General features: G+C 42.0%; 1 protein-coding gene across 1 annotated transcript in view; it reads left to right on the forward strand.

The window, feature by feature from the left end:
* The first annotated feature begins 5,144 nt into the window (after positions 1 to 5,144).
* Positions 5,145 to 14,756, forward strand: part of RHOJ (ras homolog family member J) — a 62,090-nt gene continuing 52,478 nt past the window's right edge. The window contains exon 1 of the mRNA XM_005149615.3: positions 5,145 to 5,789. Within this exon, the coding sequence (XP_005149672.1) occupies positions 5,615 to 5,789 (175 nt within the window). The 5' untranslated portion in view covers positions 5,145 to 5,614. The remainder of the gene's footprint in view (positions 5,790 to 14,756) is intronic.

Genomic DNA, 14,756 nt, shown 5'->3' on the forward strand with positions numbered 1-14,756 from the left:
TTATTTTTGAACAGAGGCAAAATGGTCACATGAACCACAAAAGCACATTCTCTCCCTGGAAGCAGCCTGCTCCCTTCTTTCCAAGAAAGCAAAAACTCTGCGTGAATGTTGTATGAATCAGCCATGTGTTCATTTCAGTGATAAAGCCAGCTTGGCAATTGGGCCTGAAAAAGGGGGGAGCTGAAAACCTACAGATTCCAATGGGCACGTTTTTAGAAACTAGCTGTCTGTGTCTAAAAGTTGGAGACTTTACATTTGGTCACATCTAACTTGGGGAAGTTTCTCTGCTTTTAAAGAAATTGCAGATTATGTCCCAAGCATTACTCAGAGGTGAACAAAATAGATTTGTTCTTTAATGACTTCACTGCATGCGTGCATGCGCAGTGCTAATTGGTTACAATTTTGGTTCCCTCAGTGCAGCTTGATTTCCTGATTGCAGCCTTTTACATTCCCAGCAGTTCACCTTCTGCAGAGGCAAATGCCATTTCAAGATGCAGAAAAGGCATAGATGAAGTTCCTACTTGTTTGACTTCCTGCTGTATTGCTCAGCCTAAACCAAATATAATTTAGGGAAAAAAAGACCTATATAAAACATTGTAGTAGGGAGGAATAAATTCCCTAAAGTGATATTTTTCCTCCTATGCTAATCCCAGGCTGAACGCTTACATATGTCCACTTCTCTCCACTGTCATAAGAAGAGAGGTAAACAGTTTTAATCAGCCATCAGCTCTACTCTAGGGAGAAGGATAGGGAGAAGGAGACAGAGAAGAGGAGGGGTGAAGAAGGGTGTGGAAGGGGAGGGGAGGAGACAGAAGGGGATGGAAGGGGAGGGGAGAGGCAACTTTCATGCCTCCAAGGAAAACTCGTCTTCAGTGTCCAAATCCAAATACCTATGAACAGAACAGCTGGAAATCCAGACTCTGGACAAGTATCACCAGCTGTGTGGATAGGTGAGTAACACAACAAAAATCTAGAGTGAGTGACACAGAATGAAGTGTAAGGTAACAAGATATGCAACATCTCTCCTAGTTGGAAACACCTCTTCCCATTCGCAAACACGCAAATACACCATGTGCAATTCTCATTATATAGCATCTGCCCCTGGGAAGCTGCTGGACATGTTCTGATGGACAGGACATGAATCATCCTTTGTGTGACCTCATCTCCCAGCAGTAATTTGTTTCATAAGCTCATCTTTCCCATAGTGTGTCTGTGAAATCCTGTCACACTAATTGTATCCATGGAAGCACATGAAACGGGGAAGCCCCCACTGCTGTCATGGACCACCATGGTGGTGTTATGGTGATAGTGTGACTGATAGTGTGTGATGGCTGTAAAGAGGCTTGCCCTTACTCAACAAGCCCCAAAGGTGGATGTCACCACCTGCCCTTCAGCAAGCTGCCTCTAAAAAGGCATCACACAGAGCACTTCCACCCCTCCTGTGCTCACTGATAAACTTTTTTTTTCTCCTTTAGTTGCTGCTTCTGCTTTTCAATATATCAAATTCACTTGAGGTCTCAAAGACCACTTCACTGGAGTAAAAGGCTGCCTAGAACACTAGGAAGGGGAAGAGAGGATGGAAGCAATAAGGATAATTTCAATTATTTCAATTCAAAATTTAGAGGGACATACAGGCAACCCAGGAACAAAGAGGAGCCACATCAGGGATGTTCTATCTAGGACTAGGGGTCTCCTCTGAAAATATGGTCACTGTGAGTATCTCTTAAAGTCCCAAATTCTTTTAACTTATCGCAAGTCTGGAAAAGGTCCTGAATCTGATCACCAGGAAAACCAGGTTTTGAACAGTATAGTGATAGTTACACTGAATAAGGTTCTGGTATGTTCAGTCCAATGCCAACACAATCCCTACCCTAAAAAAATTCTGACAATCTAAACAGATTAGAAAATGGTAAGAAAAAAGTGAGCTTTGCCTGAGGTTAATTTAGAGTTCAATACTGCCAGAAACTTCATTCCCACACCAACACTTGTAGGTGGAAGGAGGGTGGCTGTACTTGGCTGTTTCTAGCAGCAAGACATGGGGAGAAAAGCTTCAGTGTTGTGCAGCCACCTTCAAGATTCCCCACCTCATTGTGCTGCCTGTTCTCATTAGTGAGAATGCACAGGCAGATCTGTTTGGTTTAGGCCAGGGAGGAATGATGAAAGGGAACGGTTAGGAGAACAAGATGTAAGGAAAAATAAAGCCCCCATAAAATCAAAGTGGTCTGGTCTTGTAAGGAAACCAGTTAATGGAGAAAATTCCTCTGAATGCCAAATTTTAAAGTGATAAGGTTGCACAAAGGAAGACTGCTGCATTGCAAGAGGGGCTAGAGAAATGTGCAAATGGCAGGGTTGGCCAGGGGAAGAGAGCAGGAAAAGTATTATAGAGCATCATATCCTGCAGTGCCTTCAGAGAAATATAGAGTTAATTGGCAAGCATATTGCTCATTGCAGAGCTAATTACCAAATTCGTAAGTCCTTAATCTCCTACAGATCTTCTCACTAAAATTTCTTGCGCTAGCCTTGAATTTGCTAATTCCCAAGGAAGCAGCCCCAGGGATGTCCTGTCAGATCAGTGCTGGCAAAGATATAGCTGATGCTTCCATACTATATATGGGAGGTGGGCATACTCTGCAGTCCTAGGAATAGATATGCTGCCAGTTAATTTCCTAATTGATGAAAGGTCAGAGGCACTTCATCTATAGCAGAGTTCTTTGCTTGAGAAACTATGCTAGAAAACATCTCAGGTGACCGTCTCTTCGTACGTCTCTACGAAACGTCTCTTCATACCACACTGCTAATAGCACCTGGCCATATCTATTTTTTATTTTTCTTTCTTGCCACAGTGGTCTTGGCTAGAAAGTAATAACATGAATAGGAATAAAACTGGGTTAGATACCTGAGAACCACACTGATTTAAACGAGCTTTCCAAGCATTTAGAATAACTGGATTCGTGTTTTAATTTCAGCCAGGTTTTTCCAAACTTTGTGGCTTGGAACCAGCCTGCTCCTATTGGATCTGTGAGATGGGAATGACAGAGATCTTGTAAGAAAACCTGACCATTTCTAACCTGATTAATGAAAGAGCAATAAAGTCCTGGATTGAGACAAAATCATGAGACCTTCTGATCTTCGCTAATCATTACAAATAACCCTGTTTGTAGGCAGCTTCATCATGCCAAAGTAGTGCTGTTACCTACCCAGCTACAAAATCGCTAAACAGAGGCATAGGCTTGGAGTTTGATCTCAACTGCAACTAGAAAGAAGCTTAAAAAGTAAACCCCTGTAACACTGAGGCCCTTCAGGATGACCCAGCTGTTTTGCTGATTGTGGAAAAGATCAGCAGAGTAAATGCTTAGAGAATGAGGGTTTAGGTGCTCAGAGCTCACAAGTTTTCTTGGGTAAACCTCAGCCCTGGGCTGTAGTTTTGAAGTTAAGAGGATACCACCTGAACTCCTAACTGTGGGAAACCCTTTAGTGATGCCCTGTGTCAGTGATTGTAATGTTGAGCCTAACACTGTCTACTGAGAAACCTGGTGTCAACATGGAAGAGGACATGAAGAAGATTAAGAACATGGGACATTGTGCACAAATTACTGAATGGCCAAGACTCCTGATAAGAGACAGGAAGTAAAGCTCCCTGGGGCTCTTCAGGTAAACAAACCAACCTTGTTTAACACTGCTTACATGTTTTATCCATCTGTCACTTCTTGGGAAAGATGTTCAAAGCAGGTCCAGCATACAATTACATCACTGAAGAGCTCTGATAGTGGTGGGGCTTAGCCTGTCCAGGGGAGACTGCAGGTGGATCTGCTGTGTCCCTTCACTGCAAAATCATGGATCATCTGGTCCAACCTGTCTTGGAAAAGCATGATCTAGACTAGATGGCCCAGCACCCTGTTCAACTGAAGTGTCCAAAAACTGACAAACACACAGTTTGAGGCTAAAGAGGTTCATTATTAAGGTTGAGTTTTACTTCTGCAATCTGAGGCTAAGACAGTTCCTTTGTAAGGTTTTTTGGTCTTTACACTCTCAGGCGTGCATTGCTCCAAGCCTACATGTGCTTTGGGGCATTTCTTTCAAACCAGGCATGAGCAAGGCAGCGGAAGCGTTTAGCACCAGTGTGCTTCCCAGTGGAGTCCCAGCAGGGAGTGTTTCCCCCTTTCAAAGCCTTCAATTCTTATGGAAGGGAAACACAGCCAGCGGGATGTGCTGGGCTGCTGAACTGGGTTTTATGTTAGTGCATGGCTCGTTTCTCCTGGAAATAGCAAAATCTTTCCTGTGGAAGGAACAAGAAGTTTGGCCCCTCATGCGCTTATACCCTGTTATGTATTTAAATGGAAGAAAGACTTGGGAGGCACGTGAAACACCAAAACAAAGCAGGAGAGGGGACAGGAATCACACAGTTCAAAGATGGTTTTCCACAGATTGCTATGTGGTGGTTTAATTTTTTATATTTTTTAAATTTCTATTGCTCTTAATTTCACTTTTTTTCTCTCTCTGTCTGTATTTACATGCATACACTAGGAGGGGAAAAATCCCTCTTTTTGTTGGTTTTTTTTTTTTTGTGTGTATGTGTGTGTTTGAGGTGAAATTAGCTTCCCGAGTGCCTGAATTGAAAAATCAATTATTTATTCTTTATAACAAATTCTTTAAAGAGCTACAGACACAGAAATATGATCTTAAGCTATTACCTACCCACTATACCTCCTGTCTGCCTTTCTACCTCCCCCTCTTCCCCTCCCAAATGGAAGAAAATATCTATCTGAGATCAGAGGAGATTGCACCTGGGAAAAACAGGCAACCCTGAGACATGGGCACAGCCTGCAGCCTCCCCATACCCTGCCTGGCTGTGTAGATCCAACACCCGTGACTTCCACAGCCTCTCCGAAATCCTCCTGGCTGGTCCCAGCGCTGCAGCCCAGAAAGCAGCTTGAGCACGGGATGGAGCAGGAAGCCTAAAAACTTGGGTCTGCAGAGAGACCTCTAGTGTTTTTCTTTCTCAATGTCCTGGCAGAGTTCCTCCAAAGTACAAATACACACAGAGCTCCCATTGTTTGCAGCCCTTCACAAGCCCACTGATCCTAATATGGAATTCAGCAGGAAACCCATGATTTCCTGACACACAGCAAGCTGGAGAAAGAAAGGAAAAACTCCATTAAAAACCTCCAGGCTCTCCTCCATGTTAGAAATGAAATGGAAAATGGAGTGGATTTAACAGGAATCCCTGAATCCTGCAGCCAAGCTGGAGGAAGGGAAACGCGAATCAAAGCCGCAGGCTGCTGATATTTCTTAAGTCGCAATAAATACTGAGAACTCCTAAGCAGGATGAAGATTTCCTGACTCCGACAAATGAGGAGGGACAGATAGCTTTTTTATGATATTTCTCTCTGTATATTTAATTTATTCACATCGATGATTCTCTTTACTGATCTGGTAATTGTTAGAAGTGGCTGTGACAGCCTGGAAACATTAGTATGATTTCCTGAGTTTGAGATTTGCTGCCCCCCCCTCCAAACTCAGGAAAAGTCAATACAATCGCACTTCATTTTTCCTTCATGTGCACTTGAAAGTCCTGGGAGAAGCAAGAGCAGCGGCAGCAGCAGCAACAGCAAGAATGAACTGCAAGGAAAATGACAACTGCACTGACGGGAGCAGAAATAACACGAAGAAGATGTTAAAATGTGTGGTGGTTGGGGATGGTGCAGTTGGGAAAACCTGTTTGCTGATGAGTTATGCCAATGATGCCTTCCCAGAGGAGTATGTCCCCACTGTGTTTGACCACTATGCAGGTAAGAAAGCATTTTGAAACAAATTTAATTGAGAACTGCAGCAAAGCCAGGTGGGAGGTAAAGGAAGCTCAAGGAGAAGAGAGTATTGTTCAAAGGGCGTGCATGGGTTACTTCTTGTCCAGAAATGTGATTCAGGCCTGAATGGTAGCCAGGCAGCTTAGATGGCAGCTCATATAATTGTGGCAATGCAGGATTTGTTCAGAGAATTTATTTGCTTCCAATTTTTATTTTAGTTTTAGTGAATAACTAGTATTAGGGATGCAATCAAATCCCCTGGGTTTTTGGGACAACAAATACAATTCTGCCTCCCTCAATTTGTATTCTTGGTTTGCTTCTGGAATTCTGAAGTTATGAACTTTGCAGGCTGCAGTTATGAAGACTATATGCATATACAGGTAAAAATATGTGCTGTCAGTGATCTTGTGCCTCATGGCAAAAGATGCATAGATTGCAATATTTATATCCTATTTAAGTGATAATCTTTGAGAATATATCCTATTTAAGTAGTAATCTTTGAGAAAACCTTTCTCTGTCTGTGCTGTCAGAGTGTAACTCCTTTCAGAAACATTTGTTACTCCGCCTATAAATAGATTTCAATGCTATAACTTGATTGTAGGGAAAGCAGAAGTGGTGATTGGTTTAAGTACTTTCTTGTGAGGGAATTAGTAGTATAAGAAAAAAATACGAACATAATCAAGATCATCAATGATGTTCACTGCATCGTTGTGCAAAATAAACCCAGATTTAAGTACGATATTCACAGGCCTCTTTCTGTAGCAATTACTTGCATTACCCAGCTGTGTCCAAAGTTCTCATGCAGCTGGCTTGCTAGGCTAAAACTGTTATTCAAACTCCTGCTTAAATTTTCCCATCCCAAATTCTGCTGGTTTTCTTCTCTCACTGCTCCTTTGGCTTACAGTTGTTGTTTATGAGATCCCTGAAAAACAGATTCTAGAAGCACTGCAAAACTCATTGTTTATCTTGCAGCAACAGTTGGAGTTTCCCTCATTCTCTCCCCACCTCCTTAAAAACTGAATTTTCATGGCATGGCTTATCATAGATTTGGTATTCTGTAATGGGAAAATCTCTGCTTTCATTCTGGCTTCATGTCAGGTTTAGCAGATGAACTGGCCAAACAAGCAAGCTGTGTAATTGCAGAATCTGATCCATGGAAATGTGAAGTCCTGTTCCTCCACAAGAGTGGGCAGCATCACTTCTAATGCAAACACTTTCTTTCCTCTACCCTTCCTACCAGAAAAATGGCTATTTAAAAAAAAAAAAAAAAAAAAAAAAAACACAAAAACAAACCAACCTTTACCCAAACAAGATACAGGAAAGCATATCGCATGTTCTAAACACACACTTGCACGAGCCAAAAACCCTAAGGAAGCCTGGCTGTGCAAATCTATGCCTTATAGTGCAACAGAACCCATTTTCCCATAAAAAGCTGAGATCCCTCACAGCTTCACTTCCCAGCTATATGTCAGTTGCAGCACTTACCTGCCCTTCTTTCTCTCCATGCCCTGCAAATATCTCTGTGTACAATAGCTGGTGCCATCAGCCTGTGGCTGGGTGGTTTTGATATGAGCATGGGGGTACACGTGTGCATGGGGCTGTGCACCCATACAGATGCTGATGCCAGACAGGCAGGCTGGCACTCAGTGGGGGCACTACACTGAGTTTCTCTTCCCTACCCAACTGCAGGTGACTTGCAAGGACTTGCTCCAATTTCCTCTCCTCTCTGCCAGAAGCAGTAGAAATTGCCAGTGGGCTCAAAAGTTACTGACGGAGAAGAGGGCTGAGAGAAGGATGGGAAGACAAAGAATGTCACTGAGTAATCCTTATTTCCTTAGGGTATAAGGTAAAAGCAGCATAAATGCAGTTTGAAATCAAGCTCCATTTTCAGGGTTTGAAGAGTTAGACATCTAAAATATTTCCAGCTATTTACAGCACATAAATATAAACTAAGAATGCTTTCAATGAGAAAGATCAGAAAGATAAGGGAAAAAATAGCTCCATATATTAACATGTTACTCTAAGAAAAAACCTATTCAGCAGCAGTGGTCAAAACTAGCATTGATCAAAGATGTAATTTCAGGGTTTTGAGAAATCCCAGCATTTATTAAACCAATTTCACTACAAAACTGCACATAGAATTGAGCAGTGGAAATTACTTCTGGAGCAGAAAAAGTCCCACTCATAAAACATAAAAATATTACATGGCATAAAGCATAACATAACCTATCTAAAATACTGTGGGCATTGAGAGAAAAAAGAGCTCACCTGGGGCAACCTTACTGAAATTACAGACTTCAGGATACTCTGTAGCAGCAGCCCATTTAGCTGTGGCAGCCCATAGTCGAGAGGAAAGGTAGTACAATAGTACCATGGGCACAGTGGTACCGCGGGCATGGCATGCAGGAAGGCTTCATACATGGGCAGATCCTGCAGGGTGGTTGAGGCTCTGTAAAATCACATTTGAATTTACCCCAGGGAACCAGTTTGTTGCCCCTTCTCTTACCTCTGCCAAATCCAACTGTCAACTTTTCCAAACAAGCTGAAACTGTTTGATTCTGGTCTTTCATGCTGGAAATGCTCAAAAGTAATTAATTGCTACAGAGTTTTGTGAAGCTGCACTTCCCATTGAAGGTTTTTCATCCAGGCATTGTTAACAGCAGTGGTGCGTTTGCAAGCTCTCCCTATTGCCTCACCAGGTTACAGCCTGGTTGTGAGTCCCAGGGCATTTACCAATTTCCCTCTTTCTAATGGAAAAAGTAGGGAGAGGGGAAAGCATTAAAAATTGAGGACTCCAGTGGTGATCTCAGAGTAGTTTCTCACTGACACAACTCCAGCAACTCGAGGGAGACAGTGATACTATCCAGCCCAGCATTGGGAAAAGCTCCAGATGCACCACTGCTGTGGCCAAGGCATTAACCATTCATGGCCCTGCAGCTACATGTACTTGCCCTGCTGTGTTGCATCTTTTCAGCTCCTTCCCTGGTCAGGTTTCCATGGGACAGGTGAACCAGTTGAGCATAGTGACAAGGGTGGTCAAGAGGAAGCAACCATTTCAAAGGGCTGAGCTCCAACAGTATTAGACCTGTACAGTACTTAATAAGTACCTTTCACATGAAAGGGCTTGAAAAAAAACTGCAAAATTTGGGCCCAACGTTCCTGTAAGAAATCAAAGGCAGTAGATGGATTTCACCTAGGGAAGAAGCAGGCTTCCTGCAGACAACTCATGCAACATTTACAACTCAGATATGGTGATGTCTGGGAAGAAAAGCTGTTGGTGTTTCAACATGTATGCAGCTGCACTGTACCAAAGTCCAAACCAGTTATTAGCTCCACACTAGTAATATTCTACCACAGATTTCACCCACAGTCCACAAAAGCAAATTTGTTTGGGGCCTGTTGCCAGGCTTGGGATGTGATGGATGTAGAGTACGGTCAGAGGCAATGCCAGACAGATGGGAAAGGCAGATCTGTTATTTGGATACAAAAATGGTTTCTTTTGCTTGATGTATGGAAGTTTACAAGTTTGGTTACATATCAAGGCATTTTGAAGAGTTTTTTCTGGAGATCAGAGCCCTGGGGTTCCCTCACATTTGGTGAATTTCCAAAGGTCCAAACTGGAAGGGTTTAACCATGAGGTAAATACTATTTCTATGGCAAGCAAACCAAAGTGCTATCCCAGTGACAAACAGGATATTACTGGCAATAACTGTAACAATAGAGACTGTTTGGATAGTGAGTAGATGCTTTAACATGCTGGTTCCATTCTGTCTTTCGAACATCAGATGCTGATTTTCCATGAGCAAAGGTCTCTCAGCCAGGGTGACTTGTATTGTGTCTAGCTATGTGAGGTTATAAATGTTTAATTAGGGCTGAGGTTGTACCAACAAAATAATTCAATTCAACTAGCAAAGTTGATTTAATAATACCAAAATTAACTGGCTTGCTCTGTGAAATACAGAAGTGAGATGCGTGTTGTTACTTAGACAGCCACCAAGCATCCCATTTGGTATTCATGAACCCTAAAACCCCAGCAATTTTTAGCATGAAATTTATTCCTCCATAAATTTATATTCAGGCTTTCCAAAGAATCGGTCGATGCCCCAAGCTTGTCAGTGCTTAAGAAGGGATTGAACAATGGCCTTAACAACATGATTTAACTTGGTCAACCTCCAAGTAGTCAGGCAATTGGACCAGATGATTGCTGTAGGTCCCTTCCAATTGGAATTCTTCTGTTCATAAAGTAGATATAGAATAAATATGACCCTCCCTCCCCTCTTATGTAGGCACAAACTGGTGAACATTTACAAATAGTTAACCCATTTGAAAAAAATTAGCAGTGGCATGTGATCAGCTAATGAATAGCATACAGAATAGTTCAACCATGACTGAAGCTCTGTAAATTAAAAGCAATATAGAAGAAGACAGATGTTAATTACTGTTAGCAGACACAGATTTTGTTCTTTAATGATGATTCAATCTGTCTGACTGCACTGAAGTGGGCCAGGGCACTCACTGGTCTCTCAGAGTAGTGATCACAGCCTTACTGGTCAGGCAAGCCATGCAAGAAAAGAGAGTCTTTTTCTCTGGCTTTTTTATCAGAATAGGAGCAGTACTACTGCTCTTGGCCATAGCAGTCACTTGTACCTGTGCAGATCCATAAATTTATTATACCCTGCCTATATGCCACAGCACTGACTCAAATCTGTGTTCCTTACATCCACGCATGAAAAAGAGCAGTTGGAAGTGTGCTGTTATCAGTGGCTGGAGACTCTCAGTTCTGCGGCAGGCAGGAGCACCCAAGGGAGACAGCTCATGCATTGAGCAGCTTTGCCTTGCACCTTCTCCGCATGTGGGAGGAAACACTAACCAAGACATTGCAGAAAACAGATGGGAACTGTAACATCCCAAATTTCTCCGTTTACAGTCACAAAAGCACATCTCTCTATACTTTTGATGTGCTAGTTCTTTTTAATTCATTGCTAACTCACACCGATTTCAACCCATCTCTGCTTGCCATTATGTGTAAGCAATGGCTGAAACCCTATAACCATTGCTTTTTTCCCCTGTTGAAAATTTGGTAGACAGGAAGAGACTCCCCAAGGAGATTTGCAATTTCTGTATGGGTGCTGCTGTGGGAGTCTTCACACTACCACATTCTTAAGGCAGTTGTCTCCTATAAAAAGCCTTGGTAGCACATTAGACAAACCCTTCATGCAATGTTCGGGGTCATTAAACTGAAAGAGCTATAAATAGCACTGGCAGAGAGCTGTAATGTTTATTTGCACGGATGTTTGCAGTGTGGGTTTTCTTTTTCCTTTTAATGTTCATCCAGTTTTGATGGTACAGATTTGAACTTTATCCATGAGACAAGAAAGCAGTGACTCTTTTAAGAGCTGGCGCTTTAGGCTAGCAGCTACAGAACAGATATTTTAGTTTTACCTCTCAGGAGCTAAAAGGAATTCTCCGTCAGTCTTCCTGGTACCATCCAGAATAAATCAGGGATCTCAATAAAACATGGAAGGTACAACACAACAAAAAACTACCAGTGCAATTCAAAGGTTTTCATAGCTGGCTCTTTTGAAGGTAAATTTTACAGAACCACTAATGCTTAGATTCCTCACAGAAGGTTTTATTCTGTCTTATGTCACATAAACCAGAGGAGTTCTAATGATCCTCAAGCTTTTTCATGTCCAGGAAGTCTAGACAGTCTTCATACCAAAAAAAAGGTGCTTTTTTTCCTAAATCACCATGGTTATTCCACATTCAGATGAAACAGGCACCTTATATATCCCCAAGCATCTTAAAACCTTTTCCTTCTGAAGGTGTTTTACTGTATGCAAAGACTTGAGATAACTATCTCTCATATCTCTCTTCCTCACCCACATCCCTGTATTGTCCTGCGGGTGCACAATCCACTTGAAGCCCTTGGAGACAGAAGTGTGTGCATGCTTTGTAATCCTATTTACTCAGGGCAGATTGTTTCTACAGCAGTGGTCTGAGCGCTGTGGTGACAAAGTCCCTGTTGTCTCCTGTCATGACTGATACGCAGCTGTGCCTGTTCAGGAGTCTGCAGCAGTTCAGGAGTCTGCAGCACCTGAACTGCTTCCTACCTCTTCCTTTGTTATAGAACTTCTCTTTGTACTGTTGCCATTCCTGGTTTGATTTTACACTGACAAACTTTATGCTACAAAGAGACACAAAAGAGCTCTTCACCTATCCCTCCCATACCCGCCAGCATCCTGCTGATCACCCACGACTCAGTCCAGAAGGTACTGTAGCCCTATGCAGAGAACTCATTTCTTCATCCAGTATCAGCAGTCAATAGTTACCCTTGTGCGTCAAGCACAGCAGGGAACAACACTGCCCCATGAATAACATTTACAGTCTAAAAACTAGCTGTAGAGAATCACAGAATCCCAAGGGTTGGAAGGGACCTCGAAACATCATCTAGTCCACCCCCCTGCAAGAGCAGGGTAACCTAGAGTACATCACACAGGAACTTGTCCAGGCGGGCCATGAATATCTCCAATGTAGGAGACTCCACAACCCCCCTGGGCAACCTGTTCCAGTGCTCTGTCACTCTTACAATAAAGAAGTTCTTCCTGATGTTAACATGGAACCTCCTATGCTCCAGTTTGCACATCAGGAAGGATAGTGTCAGGAATTAGAGGATTTGATGAAGCAGCCATGTTATTTCATCCAGACTCATGTACCCTACATTCCACCTAAGCCCCTCTGTCTATTATTTTGTATAGGTTGTGTGGCGTTTGAAGGGCAATAGGAAACACAAAGAATACTAAGCAAGGAGTTAGACCACTTGAATGTGTATTAGTGGTTTGGATATCTTATGATGGGGTTTTTTTAAGGTCAGTCACAGTCCAGAGGGAATGGGTTGAAAAGATGAGAAAGTCAAGCGGCTTAAAAAGAGATATTGGTTTGCATGGCATGTGATTAACCCAGGGATCTTATTACTGTATAGAAGTTACAGAGGACAACATTTTAACAAGGTTTGGAAAAAGGAAGATTGGACCAGATATCAGGGAGATTGAGTGCTATCATAAGCTAACGAAAAAGACTTCTACAAAACACAATAAAATGTGAGCTAACACCACCTTCTGTCAGAGGCCAGGAGAAGAGCTAAATTTTGTCTGATGAATGGCAAATTATCTTAAACCCACTCACTGCTACGTCAGAGATGAAGACTTAACTTCCTGGGCTGTGAGTTTGGCCCAATCCAGCACTCTTGTACTCAGTGTTGTAGAAAGTGAGTTTTTGGAAGAATTCTTCTGATAAAGGATGGGCAAACATATTTTGAAATTTTGCTTATGTAGCAATGGACTGCTGCAAAGAGACATGGAGCACAAGAAGGACTTACAGCAGAAGTGATGAGAAAACGACCCTTTCCTTGTCACTACTGCAAGACAGTCTTAGTCTTTCCCTCCACTTCTTGTGGAGGGAAACATTGCAGGAGGTGACATCAACTGAGAAAACCAAAACTGAAACTGTGGCCTCTGGCCCATGCAGGACAATTTCTACAACTGAACTAACAATCTCATCCACTCATTATCTTAAAATCAATAATTAGCTTGGTTCATGCAGCCAGCCATCCACACCACTCACAAGGCAAAACCACTTACAGGTGGTGCTCAACCAGGAATGTGTTGACAGCCAGGTAGATACTTTTCAGCAGCAGATGCTCCACATGCAAGAAAGAAAAACAAAAACTTAACAAAGTAGTATAAAAAAAAAATTCCTTGACATGTACAAACTAACTCCTTCATTTCTGCAGATGTGGCAGCCTTTTTACTAAATCATCGTAACAATGGCTTAGTTACTGAGTAAGTCAATGCAAAATTTCTCCGCTAAAACTTATATCTCATTCTCTGTTCTCTTGATAAACCTTGATACCTTGATGGCTGTGCTAGTAACACATAGCATTGTTATCATGTACCACTGTGTATATTTTGCCCTGCAGGCAGTGTCTTTTCCTATGTTCTAACTTTCCAGTTGTTATGGCCAGACCTGATGACATCATGGAAATGGCAAGGGATGAGGAAGAGCAAACATATTTCCTTCAATTGTTCTGTTCAGACAAAGTCATGAAACAGTAATGACATCTCCTGTCAAATTCTTATTTATCTTTGCAATTAAAAAAAAATCTAAGTTATTATATTTCTAGGCTGTTTTTAAGAGTGACCATTCACAAGCCTCCTTTCAGATATATTGTTCTTGTGTCCCAAGCTATGGGTCTTTCAGCTAAGTTAGGGAAGAAGTTACTGAAGAATGAAAACTTTATGAATTACCAACCCAAGTTTTATCCCAAGTGGCACTGAATGAATAAATTCTTGACCAGATTTATGAAATGAACTGGTATTCATCTCTCTTTTTTTCCCCAGATAAGAACAGGGAAAATGGGTTTTAATATAGTGTCCAATAATTAAAAGCTAAAAATCAAACAAACAAAAAATATTTACCTTATTTATTATCCAGTACCACCTGCATTCAAATTCAGAATTGTCTCACCCAAGACAAGCCGTGCTACCAGCAGTCTTGGCTGAATGCAAAGACTAGAACTTAAGTGCAACTTCTACATGTGCTTAATGCTCAAGCACCATCCCTCAGCCAATGACTTTCCCGCTTACCCAGGTGGACAAGAAAGCTCTCCGATATCTAAGAATGAATCATTCTTACTGAAGTCCCAAGCACCATCATGTCTCAGCAGTGAGGATACAGCCAGGTAGGTGTAGCAGGAGGGAGGACCCAAGGATACAATCCAACCATGTGGTTGCTACCACCTTTGACTGAAATGGATGCAGTTTTCATTATGCAGTGATGAGTTTTCCCGAGTATTTATTTCTTCTGTAGCATACATACTCACAGATTTATGAACAAGAGCAAAACCCTTTTCTTAGTCAGATATCCCTTTTCTTAGTCAGATAGCACTGTGGG

The sequence above is a fragment of the Melopsittacus undulatus genome, chromosome 4, assembly GCF_012275295.1.
Source record: "Melopsittacus undulatus isolate bMelUnd1 chromosome 4, bMelUnd1.mat.Z, whole genome shotgun sequence".
Classification (NCBI taxonomy): domain Eukaryota; kingdom Metazoa; phylum Chordata; class Aves; order Psittaciformes; family Psittaculidae; genus Melopsittacus; species Melopsittacus undulatus.